The 27,638-nt window shown below is 40.4% G+C and overlaps 1 protein-coding gene across 1 annotated transcript; it reads left to right on the top strand.

Moving 5' to 3' along the window:
* The first annotated feature begins 9,839 nt into the window (after positions 1–9,839).
* Positions 9,840–21,783, top strand: LOC138358912 (eukaryotic translation initiation factor 3 subunit F-1-like). Its single transcript, XM_069317287.1, is given in 8 exon segments — positions 9,840–9,882; positions 9,885–9,947; positions 11,655–11,731; positions 12,281–12,487; positions 14,051–14,153; positions 16,763–16,879; positions 19,313–19,446; positions 21,581–21,783. Coding segments are annotated over 8 exon segments (834 nt in total). The 3' UTR covers positions 21,671–21,783.
* Positions 21,784–27,638: the final 5,855 nt, after the last annotated feature.

Here is a 27,638-nt window from a genome sequence, read left to right as displayed (position 1 = left end):
GGAGCCTGTGCTCCTGCTGGGTGACTTCAATTGTCGTCATTCTCTTTGGGGTGACGTTCTGACGAATACCCGGGGTCGCCTCCTTGAGCCGTTTCTCCTCTCTTCTTCCCTGTCTCTTCTGAATTCTGGTGAGCCCACTCATTTGACTCTCGGACTCGCACCCTTTCTTGTCTTGATCTTTCTCTCTGCTCTTCTTCTCTTTACTTAGATTTCACGTGGCAGGTTCTTGATGACCTCCATGGAAGTGATCATTTCCCCATCCTTGTTTCCTTTTTCTCTTTTCGCCCTTCCCTCTCTTTCCCTAGGTGGCAGTTTGCTAAGGCAGACTGGACCCTATTTACCCTCAGTGCTGCTCTCTCTGACCTCTCCCTTCCTCTCTCTCGCGCTCTCCTCCTTTTCATGACACTGTCTTCAACGCTGCCCTCCGCTCTATTCCTCGCTCTTCCTCTCGGGGTCCACGGAAGTGCGTTCCCTGGTGGAATGCGGACTGTGCTCGGGCTGTCCGCTGTAAGCGTGCAGCCTGGAAGAGGCACCGCCGTAGGCAGACGACCGATTTTTTCTTTTCTTTCGGAAAGCGAGTGCGGTGGCCGTAGGGCCATCCGTACGGCTAAACGTGAATGTTGGGCATCTTATGTCTCAACAATTACGTCCGAAACCCCTCTGGCCCAGATCTGGAAGCGTATCCGCAAGATAGCGGGTAAGTTCGTTCCCGATGTTTCACCGGTCCTTCACCTCCATGATACTCTTGTGGCGGACCCGTTGCAGGTCGCTTCCGAACTGGGTTCCCACTTTTCTTCTGTTAGCTCTGGTCTTCATCTTCCCCAATCTTTCCTTCTTCGTAAACCTGTCCTTGAGTCTCGTCCTTTAGATTTCTGCACTCATCTTCAGCTTCCCTATAATGATCCCTTCTCTCTCTTGAACTTCGTTCTGCCTGGCCCTCTGCGGTTCTACGGCGGCGGGCTCCGATGGTATTCATTATGAGATGCTTCGCCATATCCCTCCGAGCACGTCTCAGTATTTACTGAGTCTGTATAATCGGATCTGGGAGTCGTCGTCAGTCCCTGAGGACTGGCTCGATGCCGTTGTCCTCCCTGTTCGCAAACCGGGGTCTCTGGGTACTTCCCCTAAGGACTTTCGCCCTATTGCTCTCACAAGTTGTGTCTGCAAACTTTGAACGTATGGTTAACGTTCGTCTGATGTGGTTCCTGGAACACCATCACCTCCTCTCCCCTTCTCAATTTGGTTTCCGCAAGTGCCGCAGCACGACAGATGTCCTGGTGAACTTGGAGGTCTATATTCGTACTGCTTTTGCTGCGAAGACCTCCGTTGTTGCCGTCCTTTTTGACCTGGAAAAGGCTTACGACACCACTTGGCGTTATCATATCCTATCTCAACTTCATTCTTTTGGCCTTCGTGGTCATCTCCCTCTCTTTCTCCGCAGCTTCCTCTCTCGTCGTTCCTTTCGGGTGCGCCTTGGTACCGCTCTCTCTCCCTCTTTTCAGCAATACGAAGGTGTGCCCCAGGGTAGTGTTCTGAGCACTACTCTTTTTCTGGTTGCCCTCAATGGTCTTCTTTCCTCTCTTCCTTCTGGTGTCTTCTCCGCTCTCTATGTCGATGATCTTACCCTTTGTTGTCAGGGTGATGATTCGCCTCTCCTTCAACGCCGGCTTCAACTTGCAATTGATGCCGTGTCGTCTTGGGCCACTGATCATGGCTTCAAGTTCTCTACTTCTAAGACTTGTGCCATGACATTTACGCGGAAACGGGTTGTTCTTCGTCCCTCTTTGTCACTTTATGGTCATCCCCTTGAATACAAAGATTCCGCGAAGCTTTTGGGGTTATTCCTTGACACTCGTTTGTCTTGGTCTCCCCATATCTCTTACCTCCGTGTTGAGTGCTCTAAGGCCCTTACCCTCCTTCGGGTCTTGTCCCATACTTCTTGGGGGGCAGATAGGCGCACTCTCCTTGCTTTACATTCCTCTCTCGTCCTGTCTAAGCTCGATTATGGTTGCCCTGCTTACTCGTCTGCTTCTCCTTCTACTCTTCGCCGTCTTGATGCTTTGCACCATACTGGGTTGCGCCTCAGTTCTGGTGCCTTTCGTTCGACTCCCGTCCTTAGCTTGTATGTTGACACTGGCTTCCTGTCTCTCCAGGACCGCCGTGATCGCTACTGTCTTCGCTATCTTGCGCGGTCCTTGCAACATCCTTCCTCTCGCCTCTGTCGTGCTTTAACTTTTACCCCTCCTGCGGTTCCTGTTCCTCTTCACCACCTCCCTCTTTCTGTCCGGTTATCTCGCCTGCAGGATTCTCTTTCCGTTCGTATTTCTGATGTTTCTCCTCGTGTTGTTCCTTCTTTGCCCCCGTGGAGGGTCCCTCTTCCGCGGTTTTGTACATCCTTGACCCGTATCACTAAAGCTTTTACCCCTCCTACGGTTCTAAAACGCCTTTTCCTCGAGCACTTTTCTTCTCACTCCCGCTCCGTTTCTGTCTTCACCGATGGGTCTAAGTCAGCGGACGGTGTTGGCTACTCTGTTGTTTTTCCTGATCGCACTTATATGTGTCGCTTGCCTCCGGAGACTAGCATCTTTACAGCGGAACTTTATGCTATTCTCTATGCTCTTCGTCTCCTACTTTCTCGTTGTCAGTCTTCCTTTGTGGTTGTTGTTGACTCTCGTAGTGCCCTCATGGCTCTCGGGTCCTTTAATCCAGTTCATCCAGTGGTTGTCGAGATCCAGCATTGGCTGTTTCTCGTTCACAGTAAATTTAAGTCGGTTGAGTTTTGTTGGGTTCCCAGCCATATTGGTGTGTCTTTAAATGAGCGTGCGGATGCTGCCGCCAAGGAAGCTGTCCGCTCTTGTCCCATCTCTCGTAAGGGCATTCCGTATTCCGACTTTTACCCGGTTATCCATTCCTCAGTCCTTACCCGTTGGCAGGCTTCTTGGTTGTCTGTTACTGGTAACAAGCTACGTACTCTTAAATGTTGTGTTTCCTCGTGGCAGTCCTCCTTCCACCGTAACCGGCGGTGGGAAACAGCTCTGGCGAGGTTGCGTATTGGCCATACTCGCTTAACCCATGGTCACTTGATGGAGCGCCGCCCTGCTCCTTATTGTCCTAGTTGCATTGTCCCTCTTACGGTCGTGCATGTCCTTCTTGAATGTCCTGACTTCCAGGACGAGCGTATGTCTTGCTTTCCGACCGCCCCTCGCGGTCACCTGTCCTCGATAGAATTCTTGGTGACTCGGATACTTTTGATATCGTTCGCCTTATGCGTTTTTGTTCTCGTATTGGCATCCTTGGTGATATTTAGCGCCCTCTGATTATTTTGCGTCTTTGATGGTGCTACATAGCCTTCCCGGTTTGGTGCCTTCTTTTGATAATTACTTACTTACTTCCTCGTGGCCGTCCTCCTTCCACCGTAACCGGCGGTGGGAAACAGCTCTGGCGAGGTTGCGTATTGGCCATACTCGCTTAACCCATGGTCACTTGATGGAGCGCCGCCCTGCTCCTTATTGTCCTAGTTGCATTGTCCCTCTTACGGTCGTGCATGTCCTTCTTGAATGTCCTGACTTCCAGGAGGAGCGTGTGTCTTGCTTTCCGACCGCCCCTCGCGGTCACCTGTCCCTCGATAGAATTCTTGGTGACTCGGATACTTTTGATATCGTTCGCCTTATGCGTTTTTGTTCTCGTATTGGCATCCTTGGTGATATTTAGCGCCCTCTGATTATTTTGCGTATTTGATGGTGCTACATAGCCTTCCCGGTTTGGTGCCTTCTTTTGATAATTACTTACTTTGCGTATTTGATGGTGCTACATAGCCTTCCCGGTTTGGTGCCTTCTTTTGATAATTACTTACTTCCCAACCTTAATTGTTAATAATACTTCATCCCAAAAGCTGCACCTGGTTCCACAGATCTTCATTAAGGGGAGAAAGATACCTAGAAATTTACAGATTGATAAATGATGGGAAAGATCCCTTACAGTTAATACCTTTGTCAGGAAGACGATGGTTGGCAAGGAGCGGTAGTGTAAAGCGGCTGTTTGATCAGTGGGGTTCTCTAACAACTCATTACCAAATAGCTTTTTCCTCTTGTGATAAATATGTTGCAAGGCAACTATTTTCAATGTACGCTGATCCCTCCAATAAGCTATATTTCACATGTCTCAAACCAATCCTAAATGATTTTGAAAGGATGAATTTACTTTATCAAAAGATGAAGCAGATCAGAATAGCCTTCACACTGTCTTAGAAAACTTCACTCTTGGAATACTCAGAAGAATCTTTCGTCCTCATCATGCAAAGCTTCATGTTAATTTGGACTACAATTCTATGTATCTGCCCCTGGAGAAAGTTGACTTTGGTTACGAATTTTCAACACTTCTGGCCACTAACTGACAAAACAATTTTACAACCCTGGAAAAGTTTCAAACTGTTCAAGAAAGATGCGATAATTTTTTAGTGAACGCTTGCAAATATTAGCTTCTTTCTCGTATTCTAAGTAATGCTGAAACTATAAAAAAAGGTGAAAAATCTGTTGCCTATCATATGCCTTAGCTTACATGGCCATCATTTTCGGAACTAACGTTAGAATTAGCTGACCAATCTAAGGTTAGTGAAATTGAAAGTCAGTGGCGCCTACTGTTAACCATTGACTAGTCCAACATTTGTAAGGGACAAATTCCGACATCTGAATCGTCATTTTAGACCAAGACAATAACTGTCAAGAACACTGCTGGCGATCCCATACTGATTGACCTCGCTGAGTTTGTGTTGAAAATATACAGCTTGCCAATCAGTAATGCCCTGGTTGAACGGATATTTTCGAGAGTAACGTCTGTGAAAACTAAACTGAGAAATCTTGAATGGGAATGGGACTTGAGCTTTTGACATCAGTCTTGAGAATCAAAACATATCTTGAAGAAAATGTAACTTGTTGCTCGTCATATGAACAACTCATGTCAATGCTTAAATATGAGTCTGCAATATACAAGAACGAGGTTGTGGATGCAGATCAAGATCTTGGTAATCTTCAACTGTAAAGACGTGGAAGGACTTCACACCCATTAAGCTTCAAACAGTAAATATTGGTAAGTTATCCTATTATCATATTGGTTAAATATATATATATGCAGAGATAATGTTAATAAAACAATTAAAATCGTTTAATGTACTCTATATGTCATAATAGATTACTTTGAAACCCGTATCGGTCACTAAACAAAAAATTGGGCTACTCTTATTACAAATTCGCTACTTTTAGCAATTTGAATCTTGCAACCCTGAGTTAGAATTCGGGTCAAAAATTACACTCCGGAGTCAAATTTCCGACATTTCAGATATTTTGAAAACTGCAGGGAGGTTTGGGCAAAATATGACCCATCACCGTTTTCATTAATTGGCATATTTTTGGTATAAAAAGTCGTAAGTTGAAAATGAAAATAGGTGCAGAGAGTCAGAATTCGGCTCAAAAATCACGCTCAGGAGTCAAGTTTCGGACATTTCAGATATTTTGAAAACTGCAGGGGGGTTTGGGCAAAATATGACCCCTCGCCGTTTTCAGTAATTGGCATATTTTCGGTATAAAAAGTAGTAATTTGAAAATGAAAATAGGTGCAGAGAGTCAGAATTCGGCTCAAAAATCACGCTCAGGAGTCAAGTTTCGGACATTTCAGATATTTTGAAAACTGCAGGGGGGTTTGGGCAAAATATGACCCATCACCGTTTTCATTAATTGGCATATTTTTGGTATAAAAAGTCGTAAGTTGAAAATGAAAATAGGTGCAGAGAGTCAGAATTCGGCTCAAAAATCACGCTCAGGAGTCAAGTGTCGGACATTTCAGATATTTTGAGAACTGCAGGGGGGTTTGGGCAAAATATGACCCATCGCCGTTTTCAGTAATTGGCATATTTTCGGTATAAAAAGTCGTAATTTGAAAATGAAAATAGGTGCAGAGTCAGAATTCGGCTCAAAAATCACGCTCAGGATTGAAGTTTCGGACATTTCAGATATTTTGAAAACTGCAGGGGGGTTTGGGCAAAATATGACCCATCGCCGTTTTCAGTAATTGGCATATTTTGGTATAAAAAGTCGTAATTTGAAAATGAAAATAGGTGCAGAGAGTCAGAATTCGGCTCAAAAATCACGCTCAGGAGTCAAATTTCGGACATTTCAGATATTTTGAAAACTGCAGGGGGGTTTGGGCAAAATATGACCCATCGCCGTTTTCAGTAATTGGCATATTTTCGGTATAAAAAGTAGTAATTTGAAAATGCAAATAGGTGCAGAGAGTCAGAATTCGGCTCAAAAATCACGCTCAGGAGTCAAATTTCGGACATTTCAGATATTTTGAAAACTGCAGGGGGGTTTGGGCAAAATATGACCCATCGCCGTTTTCAGTAATTGGCATATTTTGGTATAAAAAGTCGTAATTTGAAAATGAAAATAGGTGCAGAGAGTCAGAATTCGGCTCAAAAATCACGCTCAGGAGTCAAATTTCGGACATTTCAGATATTTTGAAAACTGCAGGGGGGTTTGGGCAAAATATGACCCCTCGCCGTTTTCAGTAATTGGCATATTTTCGGTATAAAAAGTAGTAATTTGAAAATGCAAATTGGTGCAGAGTCAGAATTCGGCTCAAAAATCACGCTCAGGAGTCAAATTACGGACATTTCAGATATTTTGAAAACTGCAGGGGGGTTTGGGCAAAATATGACCCATCGCCGTTTTCAGTAATTGGCATATTTTCGGTATAAAAAGTAGTAATTTGAAAATGCAAATAGGTGCAGAGAGTCAGAATTCGGCTCAAAAATCACGCTCAGGAGTCAAATTTCGGACATTTCAGATATTTTGAAAACTGCAGGGGGGTTAGGGCAAAATATGACCCATCGCCGTTTTCAGTAATTGCCATATTTTCGGTATAAAAAGTCGTAATTTGAAAATGAAAATAGGTGCAGAGAGTCGGAACAGGGTTGCAAGATTGGGTTACAAGTAGCGAATTAGGCTACTTTGAGAGCCTCACGCTCCCAAATTTTTAATTTCGCTACTTGCAACTTTTTGGGCTAGTTTAAAGGCAAGTTGGGCTACTTTGGGCTATTAATATTTAGAAACTCAATGATGATTATTTATGCTTTAATAATATAATCTGTACAAATCACAGCCGAGTCCATCAGCCTGATTGACTAGACCACTTACCGCAGGAGAGCCCTGGTCAGAGACCGGCCCCTGGGACGTTGATCCTAGGAACCTTTGAAAGAAAAAGTAACCGCAAGGCAAGGTAATCCTCCCCAGGGGCAATAAATTTCCCAACCTTAATTGTTAATAATACTTCATCCCAAAAGCTACACCTGGTTCCACAGATCTTCATTAAGGGGGAGGAAAGATATCTAGAAAATTTACAGTTTGATAAATGATGGGAAAGATCCCTTACAGTAATACCTTTGTCAGGAAGACGATGGTTGGCAAGGAGCGGTAGTGTAAAGCGGCCGTTTGATCAGTGGGGTTCTCTAACAACTCATTACCAAATAGCTTTTTCCTCTTGTGATAAATATGTTGCAAGGCAACTATTTTCAATGTTCGCTGATCCTTCCAATAAGCTATATTTCACATGTCTCAAACCAATCCTAAATGATTTTGAAAGGATGAATTTACTTTATCAAAAGATGAAGCAGATCAGTATAGCCTTCACACTGTCCTTAGAAACTTCACTCTTGGAATACTCAGAAGAATCTTTCGTCCTCATCATGCAAAGCTTCATGTTAATTTGGACTACAATTCTATGTATCTGCCCCTGGAGAAAGTTGACTTTGGTTACGAATTTTCAACACTTCTGGCCACTAACTGACAAAACAATTTTACAACCCTGGAAAAGTTTCAAAATGTTCAAGAAAGATGCGATAATTTTTTAGTGAACGCTTGCAAATATTAGCTTCTTTCTCGTATTCTAAGTAATGCTGAAACTATAAAAAAAGGTGAAAAATCTGTTACCTATCATATGCCTTAGCTTATGGCCACCATTTTCGGAACTTCCGTTAGTATTAGCTGACCAATCTAAGCTTAGTGAAATTGAAAGTCAGTGGCGCCTACTGTTAACCATTGACTAGTCCAACATTTGTAAGGGACAAATTCCGACATCTGAATCGTTATTTTAGACCAAGACAATAACTGTCAAGAACACTGCTGGCGATCCCATACTGATTGACCTCGCTGAGTTTGTGTTGAAAATACACAGTTTGCCAATCAGTAATGCCCTGGTTGAACGGATATTTTCGAGAGTAACGTCTGTGAAAACTAAACTGAGAAATCTTGAATGGGAATGGGACTTGAGCTTTTGACATCAGTATTGAGAATCAAAACATATCTTGAAGAAAATGTAACTTGTTGCTCGTCATATGAACAACTCATGTCAATGCTTAAATATGAGTCTGCAATATACAAGAACGAGGTTGTGGATGCAGATCAAGATCTTGGTAATCTTCAACTGTAAAGACGTGGAAGGACTTCACACCCATTAGGCTTCAAACAGTAAATATTGGTATGTTATCCTATTATCATATTGGTTAAATATATATATATATATATATATATATATATATATATATATATATATATAATATATATATATATAACTGAAAACTCACACCCCAGAAGTGACTCGAACCCATACTCCCAGAAGCAACGCATCTGGTATGTACAAGACGCCTTAATCCACTTGACCATCACGACCGGACATAATGAGGTGATAGCCGAGGCTATTTGAACCACCCCACCGGTGGTCCTGGGGACCATTCAGGCTTGTTCGCATTTGTGTTCCTCACGTGTTGCCCCAAAGAATGAGGTGATTTGGTAAAATGCTATGCCCAAGATAACTATCCGAGTGCCGGCGGTGGGGTGGTTCAAATAGCCTCGGCTATCACCTCATTATGTCCGGTCGTGATGGTCAAGTGGATTAAGGCGTCTTGTACATACCAGATGCGTTGCTTCTGGGAGTATGGGTTCGAGTCACTTCTGGGGTGTGAGTTTTCAGTTGCATATGTCCTGGGGACCATTCAGGCTTGTTCGCATATATATATATATATATATATATATACTATATATATATATATATATATATATATATATATATATATATATATATATATATATATATATATATATATATATGTGCAGAGATAATGTTAATAAAACAATTAAAATCGTTTAATGTACTCTATATATCATAATAGATTACTTTGAAACCCGTATCAGTCACTTATGTTATATGTGCTGCCAATCTGCTGTATGGTGTTTATAAATCTTGTTTATCTGTATCTTTGCTACCAGTCTCCCAATCTTTATGTACCCAATCTGAACATCTTTACCATTGTGATCATGCTGTCTGATATGTGCTGTCAATCTGCTGTATGGTGTCTATTAATCTTGTTTTAAATTACTAATCAAGCTGTCAATGAAATCAATCAGAGCTTTAATATAACAATGTGTTTTAATATACTTACTAATCTCTCTCATCTAATTTTTTCTCTTGCAATGTATCTTTATCATTTATAAATTCTGATAGAAATTACCTACTTAAAATTATCTGCTAGATTAAGGGACCTGCCCGAAACGCTGCGCGTACTAGTGGCTTTACAAGAATGTAAATACTGTACAATGTATTCTCACAAACCCAATGTACCTTCTTGTATATATATAAATAAATAAAATAAATAAATAAACTTAAACAAAAAATTGGGCTACTCCTATTACAAATTCGCTACTTTTAGACCGTCAGCTCGCTATTTTTAGCAATTTGAATCTGGCAACCGTGTGTTGGTGCAGTAAGCGACCGTTCCTCTCACAACAAACATGGCGCTCAACCTTGTGGCAAAAGTTCACCCGGTGGTGTTTTTCACATTGTTGACTCTTACGAGAGAAGAAATCCTGATGCTCATAGAGTAATTGGTACACTTTTAGGTAAGGTTGTATTTGGAATGTGACTGTACTTGATTAAGATGGCAAACATGAGCTGCATGTCAATACACAATAGCATGCTTTTCGACCTGCTGTTGATACCAGGAAATTCCAGCGACCTGTGCACTTGGACTGAAACACCACATGGACCACACTCGCCCACGACGCATCCCCCAACCACTCTTAGATATTCAACACACTGTACTACTGGCACGTCAAAGATGACTGATGCAATTATTTTCCAGACGTAGATCCGCAATACAACCTTACCTAACCCATCTTAAACTAGCCTACCCTCAACCTAACATAACCCTATACACACTAACCCCACATAATCTAACTTACCTTAACATTTTCTTAATAGCAACTACCTCCCAAACATCGACTCACAAACTCGATCTCTTTACTGAACTGAACTTTGCTGAACGAGCGTAGCTCTTATCCTGTAACTACACTTAGGTAATTACACTTTGGTAATTATACACTTTCAATAGAACAGCAACACTTGGCTACCACCATCAATACAACTCACCTTAACCATCCTGAGTCAAGTTCCAGACCAGCAAATGATATACTGTACTGTATATGATTATTACAGATGATACAATTAGTCTAGCAGATAATTATACTGTCTAAGCTTGCTTATGCAGACTAGGAAGGACCCCTCACAAGACAAGCTAGACATCTGGATAAGCAGAATTCTTTCAGGGAGAGTCCAAAAATGGCCATATTTGCAATTTTTTTGTAACACAACTAACATAATTTGAATTTCCACACAATAAAATACAAAAAAAAAGTAAAAAATATACAGTAATATAAAATAAAAATTCAGCTTAGCTTGTTGTAGTTTGCCTTCTCGTTTGATACTGTAGATCTCGAAATGTGTAATTTTTTTAAATTTATATAACCTGACCTCTAGTTCTCGGGATTTGTCAGAATATGGCGAAGTTTTACCTGAAAATTATCCGGACTTGACTTACTCTGTGCCAGTCTGCGATATCTGCACTATCCAGCCAAATCTCCGGTTATCTGGATTACTATCCAGATACAGTATTGTGAAGTTTTGCCAGAATGCAAAATCCGGTTGCCATTTTGGCTGGATAACCCAAATATCCAGTTCAGTGGAATCTGGTTAAGCGAGCTCATACAGTAATAAGTACTTTACAGTACTGTATATGAAGGCTAAATTAAAGTTTTGTAGATGCTTGTAAAAGAAGACAAAAGTAATAATAGTAGAGAGAGGAAACTTGAATATGATATAAGAGTGAATTGGGGAAATGGTGACGGGTGTTAATCAGATTAAGTACCCGAGTTGTATGATTGACTAGAGGAATTTTTGCAAGTGAAGACAAGAGTAGAGGGCAGGAAGAGGGGGTGCAATGAAAGTTCTGGTTAGAGAGATGAAGCTAGGAAGAGGTACAACCAGAGGGCTGTATAGAGGATGTGCCTATCCTTATAAATAAATACATTTATTTATAAAATATAAAACGTTGCTGTTAGGAACATAGAGTAAGGAATATAAAATTAATTAAAAGATGTCTAGTGAAAATGTTGTACAGCTGTCCAATCATCTCTGAGCTGATGCCTAACTACCGTATGTAAGTCAAAAGTTGGATAATGATTGTTATGATGTTAACTATGATTAAATATATTGAGTTCATAATTTTCTGATTAATTACTGCATTAATTAACTGGCATACATCTCCACAGGTACCATAGGTGTTGATAAGGGAGCCATTGAGATAACCAACTGCTTCTGTGTTCCTCACAATGAATCTAAAGAAGAGGTTAGCTGAAGTTATTTAACTGTAAATACTGTATTGGCTACTTAGCATTACATTCTCCAGACCTATCATATGTTTACCAACTCTGAATAACCTTGTAGACAGTATATTACTACTATATAATACTGTATTTAGTATTAAAGTTATAACGGTATAATTATTACAGTATAATTAATATATGATTATATAAGTTATAATTATAATTGTTTTTAACAGTATATCTAACAGTACAGTATAATAAACAAACATTCACGATTTTGTAGCAATTTACAAATTGATATCAGTGTCAGTGGATAGTACGTAAGTGTCCTCACCCATTTGCCTCATAAAAATGAATGATTCAGGTTCACAGTCTGGGCAGGGTGATCATATAGCCAGCATCAGTTTAGATTTGTAGTTCACAATTTCATGACGTCTTTTCAGAATGTAATCTCACATTTTAATCCAAAGAATTTCTGGAATGCCCTGGATTAGTTTGTAATGGTTGGCATATATTATGTCATGTATATTTTATGAAATTGATTACAAAATTATTTTATTGGTCTAAATTAGGTAGCAGTAGAGCTGGACTTCGCTAAAGATATGTATGAATTACATCGCAAAGTGAACCCCGGCGAAGTGATCGTTGGATGGTGGGCCACTGGCCACGAGATCACTGACCATTCCCTTCTGATCCATGATTACTACTCAAGGGTCACCAACAACCCCATTCATCTTACTGTTGACACCACTCTGCATGGAGGCCAGATGAACATTAAGGTATGAATTAAAACAGTCTCTGGATTACTTAGTGTTTGACGAGTAAAACCAAGTGTGTGGCTTGGTGCCGAGTCAGATTTGCTTTAGAATTTTACAAAATTTCTTGAAAGTTGACAATTGGAGTTACAGTACGGTACTGTACTGTACCGTTAACTGTACATGTTTCATTAGGGGGATTTTGCTCAGATAATTTTGTAATGCCCATCAACATTATCTTTTTATCAAATGATACGTGAATAATACATAATTTACCTGAGGGCCACTAGTGGCTTCAACGAGGACAGGAAGCCAGCGGCTTGTCAAAGGTCCTCCCCATTTGCCCTGGTGTCCTTTCCAGTTAGGTTTTAAAATATAAGTTTTGTCATTTATTATATACTTGACGCTTGTTATAAAGTTTAATTACTCGTAATTAACACTTTCGCGCTCTCCGCAAAGGTCACTCAGCCAACCGAATGTGCGCGCTGCGTTTTTATCGCTTAAGCGTAAAAACAAAAATGTGTATACTCTTTTTACTCTTCTGACCTTAGTTCTCATGCTACGTATTTCATTTTGGTACCAACGTGTTCGCAATAAAATTCTCTAGAAGAACATCAGTAAAATAAGTCACGAAACATATAGGGATACCAGCACCAAATAAATAACTACGTAGATGACTCGCCGTGAGCGCCCATCAGCAACAAAATGTTTTTACTCTTGGGATTGTAATCACCTCCACACTTGTTCTACAGCGTTAATTTTGGTATCAATAGACTCGCAATGAAATTCCCAACACGGTGATATGAATATAAGCGTAGAATAATGATGCAGCCCGCCCGCAAGAGTGTGGGAAGTGGTGAAATTGTTTTCCGGTATCGGTGACGGGACGACGCACGGCGCTTTGAAAGTTTATACTTATTTCACTCTCATGACATTAATTTTTTATGTACGTCATTCATTTTTATGTCAATGTGTTCGCAATAGAATGTTCTATGTGCCCATAGGTAAAAAATATCAACAAAGCGTAAGTTAGAATAACGACAAATATAAAACAACGCTGGAACATATCAGTGAGCGTCAAACACACACGAAATATTTTTACTTTTGTTATGTTTGTCAAGTTTATACTTGTTGCACACAGTTATTTTTGGTTGTATATTGATCGGAATAAAATTCCCTAAACAGACATATGCATATAATACATGATATAGGGGAAGAATTACCAGTATAAACGGCTAAAGTCACCCACCTGCAACCCGTTTGGGACAAAATACCATTTGATCGAAGTTATCCACACCTTTCATGAACTTATTGTACCATGAAGCCTAGTGGTGAGAAAGAGAGCCTCATGGCGCGCAGTTTGAAACAAACCCAAAGTAAATCGGATAAAAATTGAATTTTATACAAATATTTTAAAAGTTGACATAACTTTATGTCCACTATGCGTTAGCGTTAGACGAAACCGAACGCGCCGGCGCGTCCAGATAGCGCGAAAGTGTTAATTGATATAAAGTTTAATTACTCATAATTAATTGCTATAAAGTTGAATTAACACTTGTCATACTAATCTTTAATGATGTTCCACAGGGGTATGTGAGTGCCAATATGGGGGTCCCTGGCCGCACTCCAGGCACCATGTTTGCTCCTATCCCAGTTGAGGTCATCTCTTACTTGCCAGAAATAGTTGGAAGTGAGTTATATATGTTTATGATAAAGAAATCAAGAAAATTATATAGTAATAGAATTTTATATAGTAATAGCTATACAAAATCTTCCTTGGAAGCCCATTGGGAAGCTTCCTAGTTTATACATTGTTTTCACATTGTTTATACATTGTTCGTTTGACTTGTCAGACTGCAAACTCTTTGAGTGTATGGTAAATGTTCGTCTGATGTGGTTCTTGGAACACCATCACCACCTTCCTTCTCAATTTGGTTTTCGCAAGTGCCGCAGCACAACTGCTGTCGTGGTGAACTTGGAGGTCTATATTCTTACTGCTTTTGCTGCGAGGACCTTCGTTGTTGCTGTTCTTTTTGACCTGGAAAAGGCTTACGACACCACCTGGAGATACCATATTCTGCCTCAACTTCGTTCTTTTGGCCTTCGAGGTAATCTCCCTTTCTTCCTCCAAAGCTTCCTCTCTCATCGTTCCTTTAGAGTCAGACTTGGTGTCACTTTCTCTGCCTCTCTTCGGCAATACGAAGATGTACCCCAGGGTAGTGTTCTGAGCACTACTCTTTTTCCGGTTGCTCTCAATGGTCTTCTTTTCTCCCTTCCTTCTGGCGTCTTCTCTGCTCTTTATGTCGACGCTCTTACTCTTTGCTGTCGAGGTGATGATTTGCCTCTCCTTCAACGGCAACTTCAACTTGTGATTGCCGTGGCGTCTTGGGCCACCAATCATGGCTTCAAGTTCCCTGCAACTAAGACTTGTGCTATGATTTTTACTCGGAAGCATGTCGTTCTTCGTGTCTCTTTGTCGCTTATGGTCATCCCCTTGTGTACAAAGATTCCGTGAAGCTTTTGGGGTTAACCTTTGACACTCCGTTTGTCTTGGTCGCCCCATATCTCTTGCCTCCGAGTTGAATGCTCTAAGGCCCTTAACCTACTTAAGGTTTTGTTCCATACTTCTTGGGGAGCGGATAGGCGCACGCTTCTCTCTTGCATTCCTCTCTCGTACTGTCTAAACTTGATTATGGTTGCCCTGCTTACCCTTCTGTTTCTTCTACTCTTCGCCATCTTGATCCTTTGCACTGTACTGGGTTGCGCCTCAGCTTTGGTGCCTTTCGTTCAACTCCTACCCTCAGCCTGTACATTGACACTGGCTTCCTGTCTCTCCAGGACTGCCAAGGTCACTACTTTCTTCGGTACCTTGCACAGTCCTTACAACACCCTCAAACTTGCCTGTGTCGTGCTTTGACCTTTCCCCCCTCCTGTAGTTCCTGTTCCTCTTCACCACCTCCCTCTTTCTGTCCGGTTGTCTTGCCTGCAACATTCTCTTTCGGTTAGTATTACTAATATTTCTCCTCGTGTTGTTCCATCCTTGCCCCAGTGGAAGGTCCCCCTTCCTCAATATTGTAAATCCCTGACCCACATCAATAAAGCTTTTACCCCTCCTACAGTTCTGAAACACTTTTTCCTTGAACACTTTTCTTCACATTCCTGCTCTGTTTCCATCTTCACTGATGGGTCAACTTCTGCAGATGGTGTAGGTTACACTTGTTTTTGTTGACCACACCTATATGTGTTGCCTGCCTCCGGAGACTAGCATCTTCCAGCAGAACTTTGCTATTCTCTATGCTCTTCGTCTCCTGCTTTCTCGCTGTCAATCCTCCTTTGTTGACTCTCGCAGTGTTCTCATGGCTCTGGAGTCCTTTAATCCAGTCCATCCGGTGGTAGACCGAGATTCAACATTGGCTGTTTCTTATCTCCAGTAAATTTAAGACAGTTGAGTTGTGCTGGGTTGGTGTCTCGTTAAATATAATGAGCGTGTAGACGTTGCCGCTAAGGAAGCTATCCGCACTTATTCCATCTCTCGTAAAGGTATTCCTTATTCCGACTTTTACCTAGTTATTCATTCCTCCATTCCTGCTCGTTGGCAGGGTTGTTGGTCTTCTGTTACTGGTAACAAACTGTGTACTCTTAAAAGAGTAGTGTGTCCCTGTGGCCTTCCTTCTACCACTGTAACTGGCGGTGGGAAATGGCTCTGGCAAGGTTGCGTATTGGTCATACGCTCTTAACTCAGACACTTAGTGGAACACCGCCATGCTCATTATTTTCCTAACTGCATTGTCCCTCTTACAGTTGTGCATATCCTTGTTGAATATTCTGACTCCCAGGACGAGCATGTGTCTTGCTTTCTGACCGTCCCCCGCGGTCACTTGTACCTCAGTAGAATTCTTGGTGAATCGGATACTTTTGATATTGTTCGTCTTACGGGTTTCTGTTCTCACATTGGCATCCTCGGTGATATTTAGCACCCTCAGATTATTCCTCATATTTGATGGTGCTGCATGGCTTTCCCGGCTTGGTGCTGTCTTTGATAATAACTTACTCACAGGTATTTAATTTAAAATAAGTAAGTATTGTACAGTATAATATAACGTTCATTACTTTGTATATTACAAGTACAAGTAATTAAAATTTCAAAATTTTTCATTTAGTGAGATTGAATATTGTGCATTATTTTCTGTTAGACTGCGAGCATGTTTGGTCAGCTCACCATGAAGTGTTGTGTAGTACTGGTAGTCATTATTGTTGTCAGTGGTGGTTGATTATTATTATTATTTTTTGTTTTTCCAGCAAATGTTGCACAAAAAAGTAAATTTAACAGGCAACGTTTAGTGGAATCTACTACTGACTTGCATCAAATTTCTGAAGCCACCCAAAACATGGAAGCAACCCTTGAAGTTCTCATTTGTAAGTACTTTACAGTACTTACGTCTTGTGAGAGTACTGGTAGTTACTTATCTTTGTTTTCTATAATACAGACAAGATCTTCCTAGTTTTCCATGTTAACCCATATACTTTTTTTTTTTTTTTAATTATAAATTAAAGTTCTCCAACTACAGTACAGTATACAGATTCTTATCTTAGTTTTACTTCAAAATATAAAATCTCTACATTTTACTGAATATAAACTTGTCCCTGAATCCCTAATGATGCATTTCTTAACCCAAAACTAAACCTCTTGTATTCTTAAAACATTTGTTCATTCATTTATCATTAGCTTATTTCTCATTTTTATGGACTGGTGAAGCAAGTCTAAAGAAAAAAACACCAGGCATTGACTAATGAAACACCCTTTCTGGTGGGTTGCATTAGTTTATCAAGCTTATATGTTGGTATTGGGAAGTTATGGCTAATCACACCAGGCCTCTTGAAATCCATCCTTGCCTACCAGAAGATGGGACAAGAATTTAATTCACTCTACAAGGTGAGGGGGAAGTTTGGGTAATAGATCGACCCAAATCTGAGAACAAACCCCCATCAGAGAGCATACTTTCAACAAAACCAGTGAGTGTCAATAAAATTGGGCACACTCGGGTAAACAAAGCAAACGTTCAATTGCTGCAGGATAAGTACCTGTGATGTGCGCAACTGCCACCATACGGCAACCCAGGTTACCTGGAGTCTCGGCCAATCTGCCACCTCACTCTGAAATAGCCCGTGCCAAACCCCACTGAAAACAATGGAATATGGCAGGGATGGGAAGCTACTTGGGGCCCACTCCTGAAAGGTGTTGCATTACATTCAATGTACTAGTATTATTTCTGGGAAGGATTCCTAAGTAATTAGCTGAGATTACTCAAAACACCACCTTAGTAGAGGAAACTAGATTTTTCAAACTGGGAAACATGGACAGGGTTGACCCCCCATAAGAACAAGAGGCACATTTAAGTTGACTGCCTGCAGCCCAGCATGTAAAAGAATTGAGGAAAATAGTCAAGAGAGTCAATGAGACCACAATCAAACACAAAACAAAAGTGCAAGTAAACTGCCCCAACACTGGAGGAAAGAGGAGGCAAGAAAGTAATAAACCTTATCCCAGAAAGGATGGAGCCACATCCTCGACTGCACACACACCGTCAATGTAACCAAGAAAAGCTTGAAAAAAGAATCGACTAAAACTCCTGGAGATGCCATGATCTCATTACGCAAAAGATCCAGATGCAGGGACTAGGGCCCATAGTCCCGGAGAACCAGCCACCAGAAAATCGTGGCCGGAGACAACTAACATTTTAGTGACAGCCAGAACCCATAGCATGTGGCCTCCAGTGGAAAGGAATAAAAGAGGAACTTGATGATAGGGGGTCACTTGAACATGCAGAGCACCCTGCCTAGAAGACCAAGGACATGGCACCAACTGTGGAAAGATCATGTTGCAAACCTGAATTGAGAAATAACTTCTCAATTTTAGAAAATAACCGAATTTCACAATAACAATTTCAGAAAATAACTTCTCAATTTAGATTAGGGAAATGCCCTAAATCCTGCCCCACACTGCAGGGAGGAAGAGGAAAACTATGGAGATAGGACAAAATTTTGGCCTATTTGCTCCAAGGCCCATTGCCATGGAGGCTCTCTTGTGCTCATTACCCTAGCAGCTTCGTGTATCAGGTACAATGGCCCAACAGCCTTGGGCATACAGTATTGGCCCAGCAGCCTCTTGCTTACAGCCTGGAAAAAACCAAGAGCCCTAGAAAAAGCCACAGGTACACAGTCCATGAAAACCTCCAGGTATGCAGTCTATAACACTCTGGGCACACAGCCCACAACTCCCCAGGACATAGCTCAAAACACCTGAGTGCACAATCTGAAAACCCCCAGTGATCTCTGAGCATGGGCATCTCTGGGCTCAGAGTCCAGGAACACATTCGTTAGTACTCATGGGCTCCTGAAACTACCTGCGGGCTGAAGTAGAAGCAGCAAAGGAAGTCGACAGTCTCTTGCATTAGTGTCCAAGGCCAGATGGTTGGAAAGCTCAAAAACAATAAGAAAGTATCATTCACACCACATGCCTGTAATGGAAGTAATTATCAAAAGAAGGCACCAAACTGGGAAGGCTATGTAGCACCAGCCTGTAACAGAAGGCCTGGTTTTGTAAATGGGCTGCAACCCAGTAGACAGTTGTGTAAAAATTAATTTTTTACTCTCAAAAGTGGTTTTCTTCAGAATTGCTACCCAGCCTATGATAAAAACAAAAATACTAACATTATTATTATTTTACTAGTTTTTCATATGACATTGAAGATCTGTATTCACAATTAACATAAAATTTGTTAAATTATTTTTCTTGCATAAAAATGAATTAATGTTTGAATAACTGGAACAAGTCGTACATCTCTTCAGCATATGTTGATGACGTCCTGAGTGGAAAAGTACAAGCTGACAATTACATCGGTCGTGAGTTAACAAGGATGGTAAACCAGGTTCCTAAGATGTCTGCTCATGACTTCGAGGAAATGCTCAACACCAATATGAAGGTACGGAATAATGTTGCTAATAAGACACCCACACGATGCCAAACACAATGGACACATTTAAACAGTTTTGAGGTCAAGATGCCCATGTGGGAGAATGGTAAAAATATGTTAACTATTAGGAGAAATGCTTATCCATTGTTTCTATAGAGCAGGAGAATAGTCAGATTGGTATGTCTCGTGCTGTGGTTTGTTCAGAGTTGATTATTTAGTTATTTGAACATTTAGTTAAACCTCTTTCCTGCTGGAAATTGTGCCTATTCACTTGTGTGTAGTGAATATTAAGCTTTAATTAATTTTAAAGAAATACCAGGTTCTTTCAGCAGAAGCTGTTGCTGTCAAAATTTCATTGTGCAGGTGATAAGCAAAGATGTTTGCTTGTTTGTTTGCATAATGAATAAATTCTAAATTAAGATAAACAGAAACAAAAATATTTATATACAAGAAGGTACAATGGGCTATTTTATAAAAAGCTTACTTGTGTATATTTTCAGTCGGCATAATGCTTAATGATATGGTGTCACTTGATTATTTAAATACTGTGACTTTAAAGGTGTACAAGGTTCTGATAAAATACAAGGGGTGTATTGGAAGAAATTAGGGCTCCACCTCCACCTAGCAGAATATACCTGTACATGTTTCATCAGTTTATCAATTCATTCCACATGCCCAGAGCATCTCACTTTACTTTCCTTGAATTTTGTTTTTAATCAACTAGTGCACATATCTTTCAGTGACATTTTCATTCTTACCTTTCCTCCCAGTGCATATATACTTCTCAGATAATCCATTTCTAACACATTTTTTATTTTCACATTTATGCTTTGCCAGTCTTGCATCTGTACATAATTGTCAGTATGACAACTTCTTCATACAACTATGTGTCCTCCTCTTGTTTTATTGAGGCAGTTCTTGCATTACACTAACTAGTTTCCATACCTGACTTACAGCAATTTTCCTTACCTCTTGCACAAATGACTGTTTCAGTTATTATACATTTCACACAATTCAAATGATTTCACTGCTCAAAACTTTCTCCATTCACACAGACTACATAAAATGTTAGAACAGTGGTCATTGCATTGAATACACAACTAAAAGTTTGCTTTTGTAGAATGAAGAAGGTGCTGTAGATAAATAAGCAGAAGTGGTATTCTTGTATATGACCAGAAGTATGGATAAATGTATAAACTATTGGGGAAGCAGCTTGCAGAGCACACAATGGTAAAATTCAGTAAAGCTATAATTAAGAGGTTGGGGGAATTAAGTAATGGTGAGCAATTTAGAACAGTGGAGAGAGAATTGGGTCATTCCAGAAGACATTGGAAAAACAAACTGATAAATAAAATTGATTGGACATTGGCATCATAAAATAAGTGATAAATTCAAGGTACTTTGGTACAGTCAAAATAAAGGGTACAAAGCACAATTCTCCCCATAGTAGGAAAACAATGCATGAAGGATCTGGGAGTAATAATGTCTGATAGTCAAATGTTTAGGAAGTATATCTCAGCAAATATAAAACATCTTGGTCCTCCAGGTGTGTCTCTTACATCTCCCACATTAACTTGAAGTCTGTCTTGTGTTGTTTCTAGTCACTTGGACACCAATATGGTACCGATTTGAAGACCTGGAACCTCTTGTCGAGGTCTTCCTAGATTTCTTTGTCATACTCCAAGAATGTTTCTGCAGTCTAATCACGTGGACTTTGCTTTTGCTGCAATGTCATTCTCAAACTGCTTTTCTACTACCTACCTGATTCTTGTTTTATTTGGCTCTTACCTGGAGAGGATCTTGGGAGTTGGGAGTCTACTCCCCAGGCCGAACTTGTGATAACTTGATCCAACAGGCTGTTGCTTGGAGCTGCCCGTAGGCCCATACACAGCCCGGTTAGTCCGATACATCTTGCAAGAAATTGTGTACACTTTCCAGGCCCTCTTTAGTGCCTCCCCATTTGCTTCTGTACCCATATACTATTTCCATGACACACTTTCCAGTGACCCAGTGAGTATTGGGCTAGTGATCTAAATGTGGTCAGAGATTATTAGTGTTGTGTGACCAAATTAGAAAAAAAGGTCATGTAGTTTTATTTCAAATTTGTGTTATTCTTTCAGCCAAGTTAATAAATTTTTTACAGGATCTCTTGATGGTGATCTACCTGTCTCAACTGACCAAGGTCAACGTGAGTCTCAATGAGAAGTTAACGATGCTGATAGCCACACAGTAAACTTTGCCATCCAGCATGTGAGGAAGATCATTCTCATGCAGAAGAAAAATAATTGTTTAAAATATACTCTGAAGTTCAGAATTGTGAAGGAAAATAAAGTCAGATCCTCGTCATTTTTTGTTTGTCTGACCTTTGTGGTATTTTAAAAGCACGAGGTTTTTATTAAATTTAAAATATGTTAATGAAACTTTATTTCATCTAGCAAAGAAATGAACAAAACTTTTAGACAATTCCATAAGATGGTGTGTATGTGTGTGCATACACTACTGATGTGTATATTCATATTCAGGTAATCTATTATTTCAGACATTTTCCAGGTTTTACTGAACATTGTACATTAACAAACTACATGTTTTAGAGATTATATAAACTTAGGTTGCCTCTCCACAAAGTGTGGTTGCAGCAGTGAGAGCTTGTATCTTCAACAGTGTGTTGGGTAATGGTAAACTTAATCCAAAGTAGGTTAAAGTTACACCAAGTGCAGGGTTGCCAGATTCAAATTGCTAAAAGTAGCGAGCTGACGGTCTAAAAGTAGCGAATTTGTCATAAGAGTAGCCCAATTTTTTGTTTAAGTGACTGATACGGGTTTCAAAGTAATCTATTATGATATATAGAGTACATTAAACGATTTTAATTGTTTTATTAACATTATCTCTGCATATATATATTTAACCAATAAAATAATAGGATAACTTACCAATATTTACTGTTTGAAGCTTAATGGGTGTGAAGTCCTTCCACGTCTTTACAGTTGAAGATTACCAAGATCTTGATCTGCATCCACAACCTCGTTCTTGTATATTGCAGACTCATATTTAAGCATTGACATGAGTGGTTCAAATGACGAGCAACAAGTTACATTTTCTTCATGATATGTTTTGATTCTCAAGACTGATGTCAAAAGCTCAAGTCCCATTCCCATTCAAGATTTCTCAGTTTAGTTTTCACAGACGTTACTCTCGAAAATATCCGTTCAACCAGTGCATTACTGATTGGCAAACTGTATATTTTAAACACAAACTCAGCGAGGTCAATCAGTATGGGATCGCCAGCAGTGTTCTTGACAGTTATTGTCTTGGTCTAAAATGACGATTCAAATGTCGGAATTTGTCCCTTACAAATGTTGGACTAGTCAATGGTTAACAGTAGGCGCCACTGACTTTCAATTTGACTAAGCTTAGATTGGTCAGCTAATACTAACGGAAGTTCCAAAAATGGTGGCCATATAAGCTAAGGCATATGATAGGTAACAGATTTTTCACTTTTTTTTATAGTTTCAGCATTACTTAGAATACGAGAAAGAAGCTAATATTTGCGAGCATTCACTAAAAAATTATCGCATCTTTCTTGAACATTTTGAAACTTTTCCAGGGTTGTAAAATTGTTTTGTCTGTTAGTGGCCAGAAGTGTTGAAAATTCGTAACCAAAGTCAACTTTCTCCAGGGGCAGATACATTGAATTGTAGTCCAAATTAACATGAAGCTTTGCATGATGAGGACGAAAGATTCTTCTGAGTATTTCAAGAGTGAAGTTTTTTAAGACAGTGTGAAGGCTATTCTGATCTGCTTCATCTTTTGATAAAGTAAATTTATCCTTTCAAAATCATTTAGGATTGGTTTGAGACATGTGAAATATAGCTTATTGGAGGGATCAGCGTACATTGAAAACAGTTGCCTTGCAACATATTTATCACAAGAGGAAAAAGCTATTTGGTAATGAGTTGTTAGAGAACCCCGCTGATCAAACGGCCGCTTTACACTACCGCTCCTTGCCAACCATCGTCTTCCTGACAAAGGTATTAACTGTAAGGGATCTTTCCCATCATTTATCAATCTGTAAATTTCTAGATAACTTTTTCTCCTTAATGAAGATCTGTGGAACCAGGTGTAGCTTTTGGGATGAAGTATTATTAACAATTAAGGTTGGGAAATTTATTGCCCCTGGGGAGGATTACCTTGCCTTGCGGTTACTTTTTCTTTCAAAGGTTCCTAGGATCAACGTCCCCAGGGGCCGGTCTCTGACCAGGGTTCTCCTGCGGTAAGTGGTCTAGTCAATCAGGCTGATGGACTCGGCTGTGATTTGTACAGATTATATTATTAAAGCATAAATAATCATCATTGAGTTTCTTAATATTAATAGCCCAACTTGCCTTTAAACTAGCCCAAAAAGTCGCAAGTAGCGAAATTAAAAATTTGGGAGCGTGGGGCTCTCAAAAGTAGCCCAATTCGCTACTTGTAACCCGATTTATTTATTTATTTATTTATTTATATATATACAAGAAGGTACATTGGGTTTGTGAGGGTACATAGCATGGTGTTATACATTCTTGTAAAGCCACTAGTACGTGCAGCGTTTCGGGCAGGTCCTTAATCAAACAGATAATTGTAAGTAAGTAAATTCTAGCAGAATTTATAAAATGTTAACAGGTACATTGTAAGAAAAATGAGAGAGATTAGTAGGTATATAAAAGCACATTGATGGCTCTGATTGATAATTTAACAATGATTAATAGGCACAATACAGCATATTGATAGCACATATGAGACGACAGCAATGATCACAATGGTAAAGTTGGTTGGCTTAGGTACATAAAGATTGGGGAATTGGGTAGCACTAGATACAGAGCAATTTTAAAGCAGAAGATAGGAAACTATGAAGATGAAATTAGGTACTTTTTTGTTTTTGTTTTTGAATGAGGCAAAAGTTGGACAGCTTTTCAATTCATTAGGAAGTGAGTTCCATAGACTGGATCCCTTTATTTGCATAATGTTTACACAGATTAAGTTTGACTCTGAGGATATCAAAGAGAGATTTATTTCTGGTGTGGTGATAATGGGTCCTATTACATCTGTCCAGGGAGAGTTTCAGAGCATGGTTTGCATTTAAGAACAGGGTTTTCAAATCAAATCAAATCAAATGTTTATTTAGGTAAGGTACGTACATACAAGAGATTTTACAAAGAGTGATTGATATATAGATAGGGCTAGTACATACAATGCCTAAAGCCACAATCTGGCAACCCTGTTCTGACTCTGCACCTATTTTCATTTTCAAATTACGACTTTTTACACCGAAAATATGCCAATTACTGAAAACGGCGATGGGTTATATTTTGCCCAAACCCCCCTGCAGTTTTCAAAATGTCGGAAATTTGACTCCTGAGCGTGATTTTTGAGCCGAATTCCAACTCTCTGCACCTATTTTCATTTTCAAATTACGAATGTTTATACCGAAAATAGGCCAATTACTGAAAACGGCGATGGGTCATATTTTGCCCAAACCCTCCTGCAGTTTTCAAAATATCTGAAATGTCGGAAATTTGACTCCTGAGCGGGAGTTTTGAGCCGAATTCTGAGACCAACACTCTCCCAGGCGGACAGACACTACATTCATAAAAAAATTATATATATATATATATATATATATATATATATATATATATATATATATATAATAATTGAATGGCAATAATAAGAAAAATAATTATTTTATCGATAATAATTATTTTAACAAAAATATTTTTTTTAACAATAATAAATATGAATAATAACAATTGAATGTGGCGGTCATTCCAGGCGAGGGAAACACCAGGCTCCCCTGGCCAGCACTTTGTCCTGGGTTCGTATCCAGGCGAGGGAGGATATACTTGGCGTCAATCTTTTAACTGTAGCCTCTGTTTACCCAACAGTAAATTGGGTACCTGGTTGTTAAACGATTTGGCGGGTCGTATTGCGGGGAACATAGGCTTAAGGACCTGCCCAAAACGCTATGTGTACTAGTGGCTGTACAAGAATGTAAGAACCCTTCATGAATAGTCCGTAAGTGGTACAATTTTTTGTTTAGTAAATCTTTTCAGTGTTCTGAGGTCGCATTTAATCGTCAAGCTGCTAAGAGAAAGATGGGGGGGGGGGACATTTATATCTCTGATGCCATAGATATAGAGACAAAGCCAGCATATCCGATATAGAGCAATCGAAGCAATCAGAGTCGTCAGATGACATCTGGTTATCTTGAGATGATTTCGGGGCTTTTTAGTGTCCCCGCGGCCCGGTCCTCGACCAGGCCTCCACCCCCAGGAAGCAGCCCGTGACAGCTGACTAACACCCAGGTACCTATTTTACTGCTAGGTAACAGGGGCATAGGGTGAGAGAAACTCTGCCCAATGTTTCTCCTCGGCGCCTGGGATCGAACCCGGGACCACAGTATCACAAGTCCAGCGTGCTGTCCGCTCGGCCGACCGGCTCCCTCAAAAGGTATCTGGAGGTAAGAGGCTGCGTTGATAAGTAGTAGTAGTAGCCCCGAAACGCTGTGCGTATTAGTGGCTTTAGGTACTGTATGTACTAGCTCTATCTATAAATCCTACATTATGTTTGTAACTCATCATCTATATATGTACGTTTACCCTGAATAAAAATTTGAATTTGAGTAGTAGTAGGCATCTTTCAGTGTAAGGAGATTATGGGGTTGTGCAGTAGTTGTGAAGGCTGGGGTATGGTCTCCAGGGCACACACCCAGGGTACGACCATATGGACGAGAAGCTGTTATCTATGCAGCAGGTCCCCCCATTTCCACGTTGCTGCAAGTTTCCAATGGAAAGGCAAACGAAAAATACGCTTTAGTTCCAGCGCCGTCGCAGGAGCTGCCAGAACGAGATGAAGTCAACAACAAACTGCCTTTGGGGCTCCAACTCCGGATTTTTCTTCGAGGTTGACTCCTAAAGCCCGTCCCAAAAGTGGGTATGGCCACGAGGCAGCGAAGGTTTGAAATCAGGGTTTTTTCTTTCCCTAGATGAGCTGAGCTGCAGATGGGACTGTCGTCTACCCGGTCGGCCGAGCGGACAGCACACTGGACTTGTGATCCTGGGTTCGATCTCGGGCGCCGGCGAGAAACAATGGGCAGAGTTTCTTTCACCCTATGCCCCTGTTACCTAGCAGTAAAACAGGTACCTGGATGTTAGTCAGCTGTCACGGGCTGCTTCCCGGGGGTGGAGACCTGGTCGAGGACCGGGCCGCGGGGACACTAAAGCCCCGAAATCATCTCAGGATAACCTCAAGATACCCGGAGCAGCTGGTTGTAAGGCGCCAGAGGCAAGAGCTCACCTATGAGGACGAGGAGGGGGTAGAAATAGCCTAAGCTACTCTATCCCTTTGAGATGTATTTCTTTTTTGTCTCAATAAACATTATTGAACTTGAGGACGAGGACGAGGACGAGGAGGTGAAGGGCCGCCCAGGAACTACTCCTGTAGCAGGTTGGTAGCCTCGCTGAGGACATTATACAACCCTACGGAGGATCCTCTCAGGATAACCATGCACACTACACCACACAACTGTATATTATAATAATAATATCATCGTCACCATCATAATATTAATATTGTAATAATATATAATATTTATATTGTAATAATATATAATATTTATATTGTAATAATATCGAATACTTATATTGTAATAATAGATATAATATATTATTACAATATTATATAAAAAGTATATATTAATAATATTAAGTTTTAGTAAAGTTTTTCGCATATGTTGCCGGAAACGCTGCGCATGTTAGTGGCTTCAGGCATTATATATACTAACTATCTATTATTCCAATATTATGTTTGTAACTCATCTTCAATGTATGTCCCTTTACCTGAATAAACATCTTATCTTATTTATCTTATCTTATTACAATATTTTATGATGATGATTTGCGTTAACTAATAGCTTGGTAAGAAGGTAATGAGAGTCACTGGAGAATGAGTGGCACTACAGGTAATCTCCGTCATGCCTTCTTATCTTAGGAGCAAGTGTTGGTCAATTATATGTCCAGTCACGTTGTCCCCTAGGAACACTCTCAGCAGCAGGGAGGGGGAGCAGCAGGGAGGGGGAGCAGCAGGGAGGGAGGGGGAGGCAGCAGGCAGGGAGGGAGGGGGAGGCAGCAGGAAGGAAGGGGGAGGCAACAGGAAGGGAGGGGGAG

The sequence above is a fragment of the Procambarus clarkii genome, chromosome 87, assembly GCF_040958095.1.
Source record: "Procambarus clarkii isolate CNS0578487 chromosome 87, FALCON_Pclarkii_2.0, whole genome shotgun sequence".
Lineage (NCBI taxonomy): Eukaryota > Metazoa > Arthropoda > Malacostraca > Decapoda > Cambaridae > Procambarus > Procambarus clarkii.
Note: the sequence above shows the minus strand (reverse complement) of the source record. Positions and strands in the feature narration are given on the sequence as shown.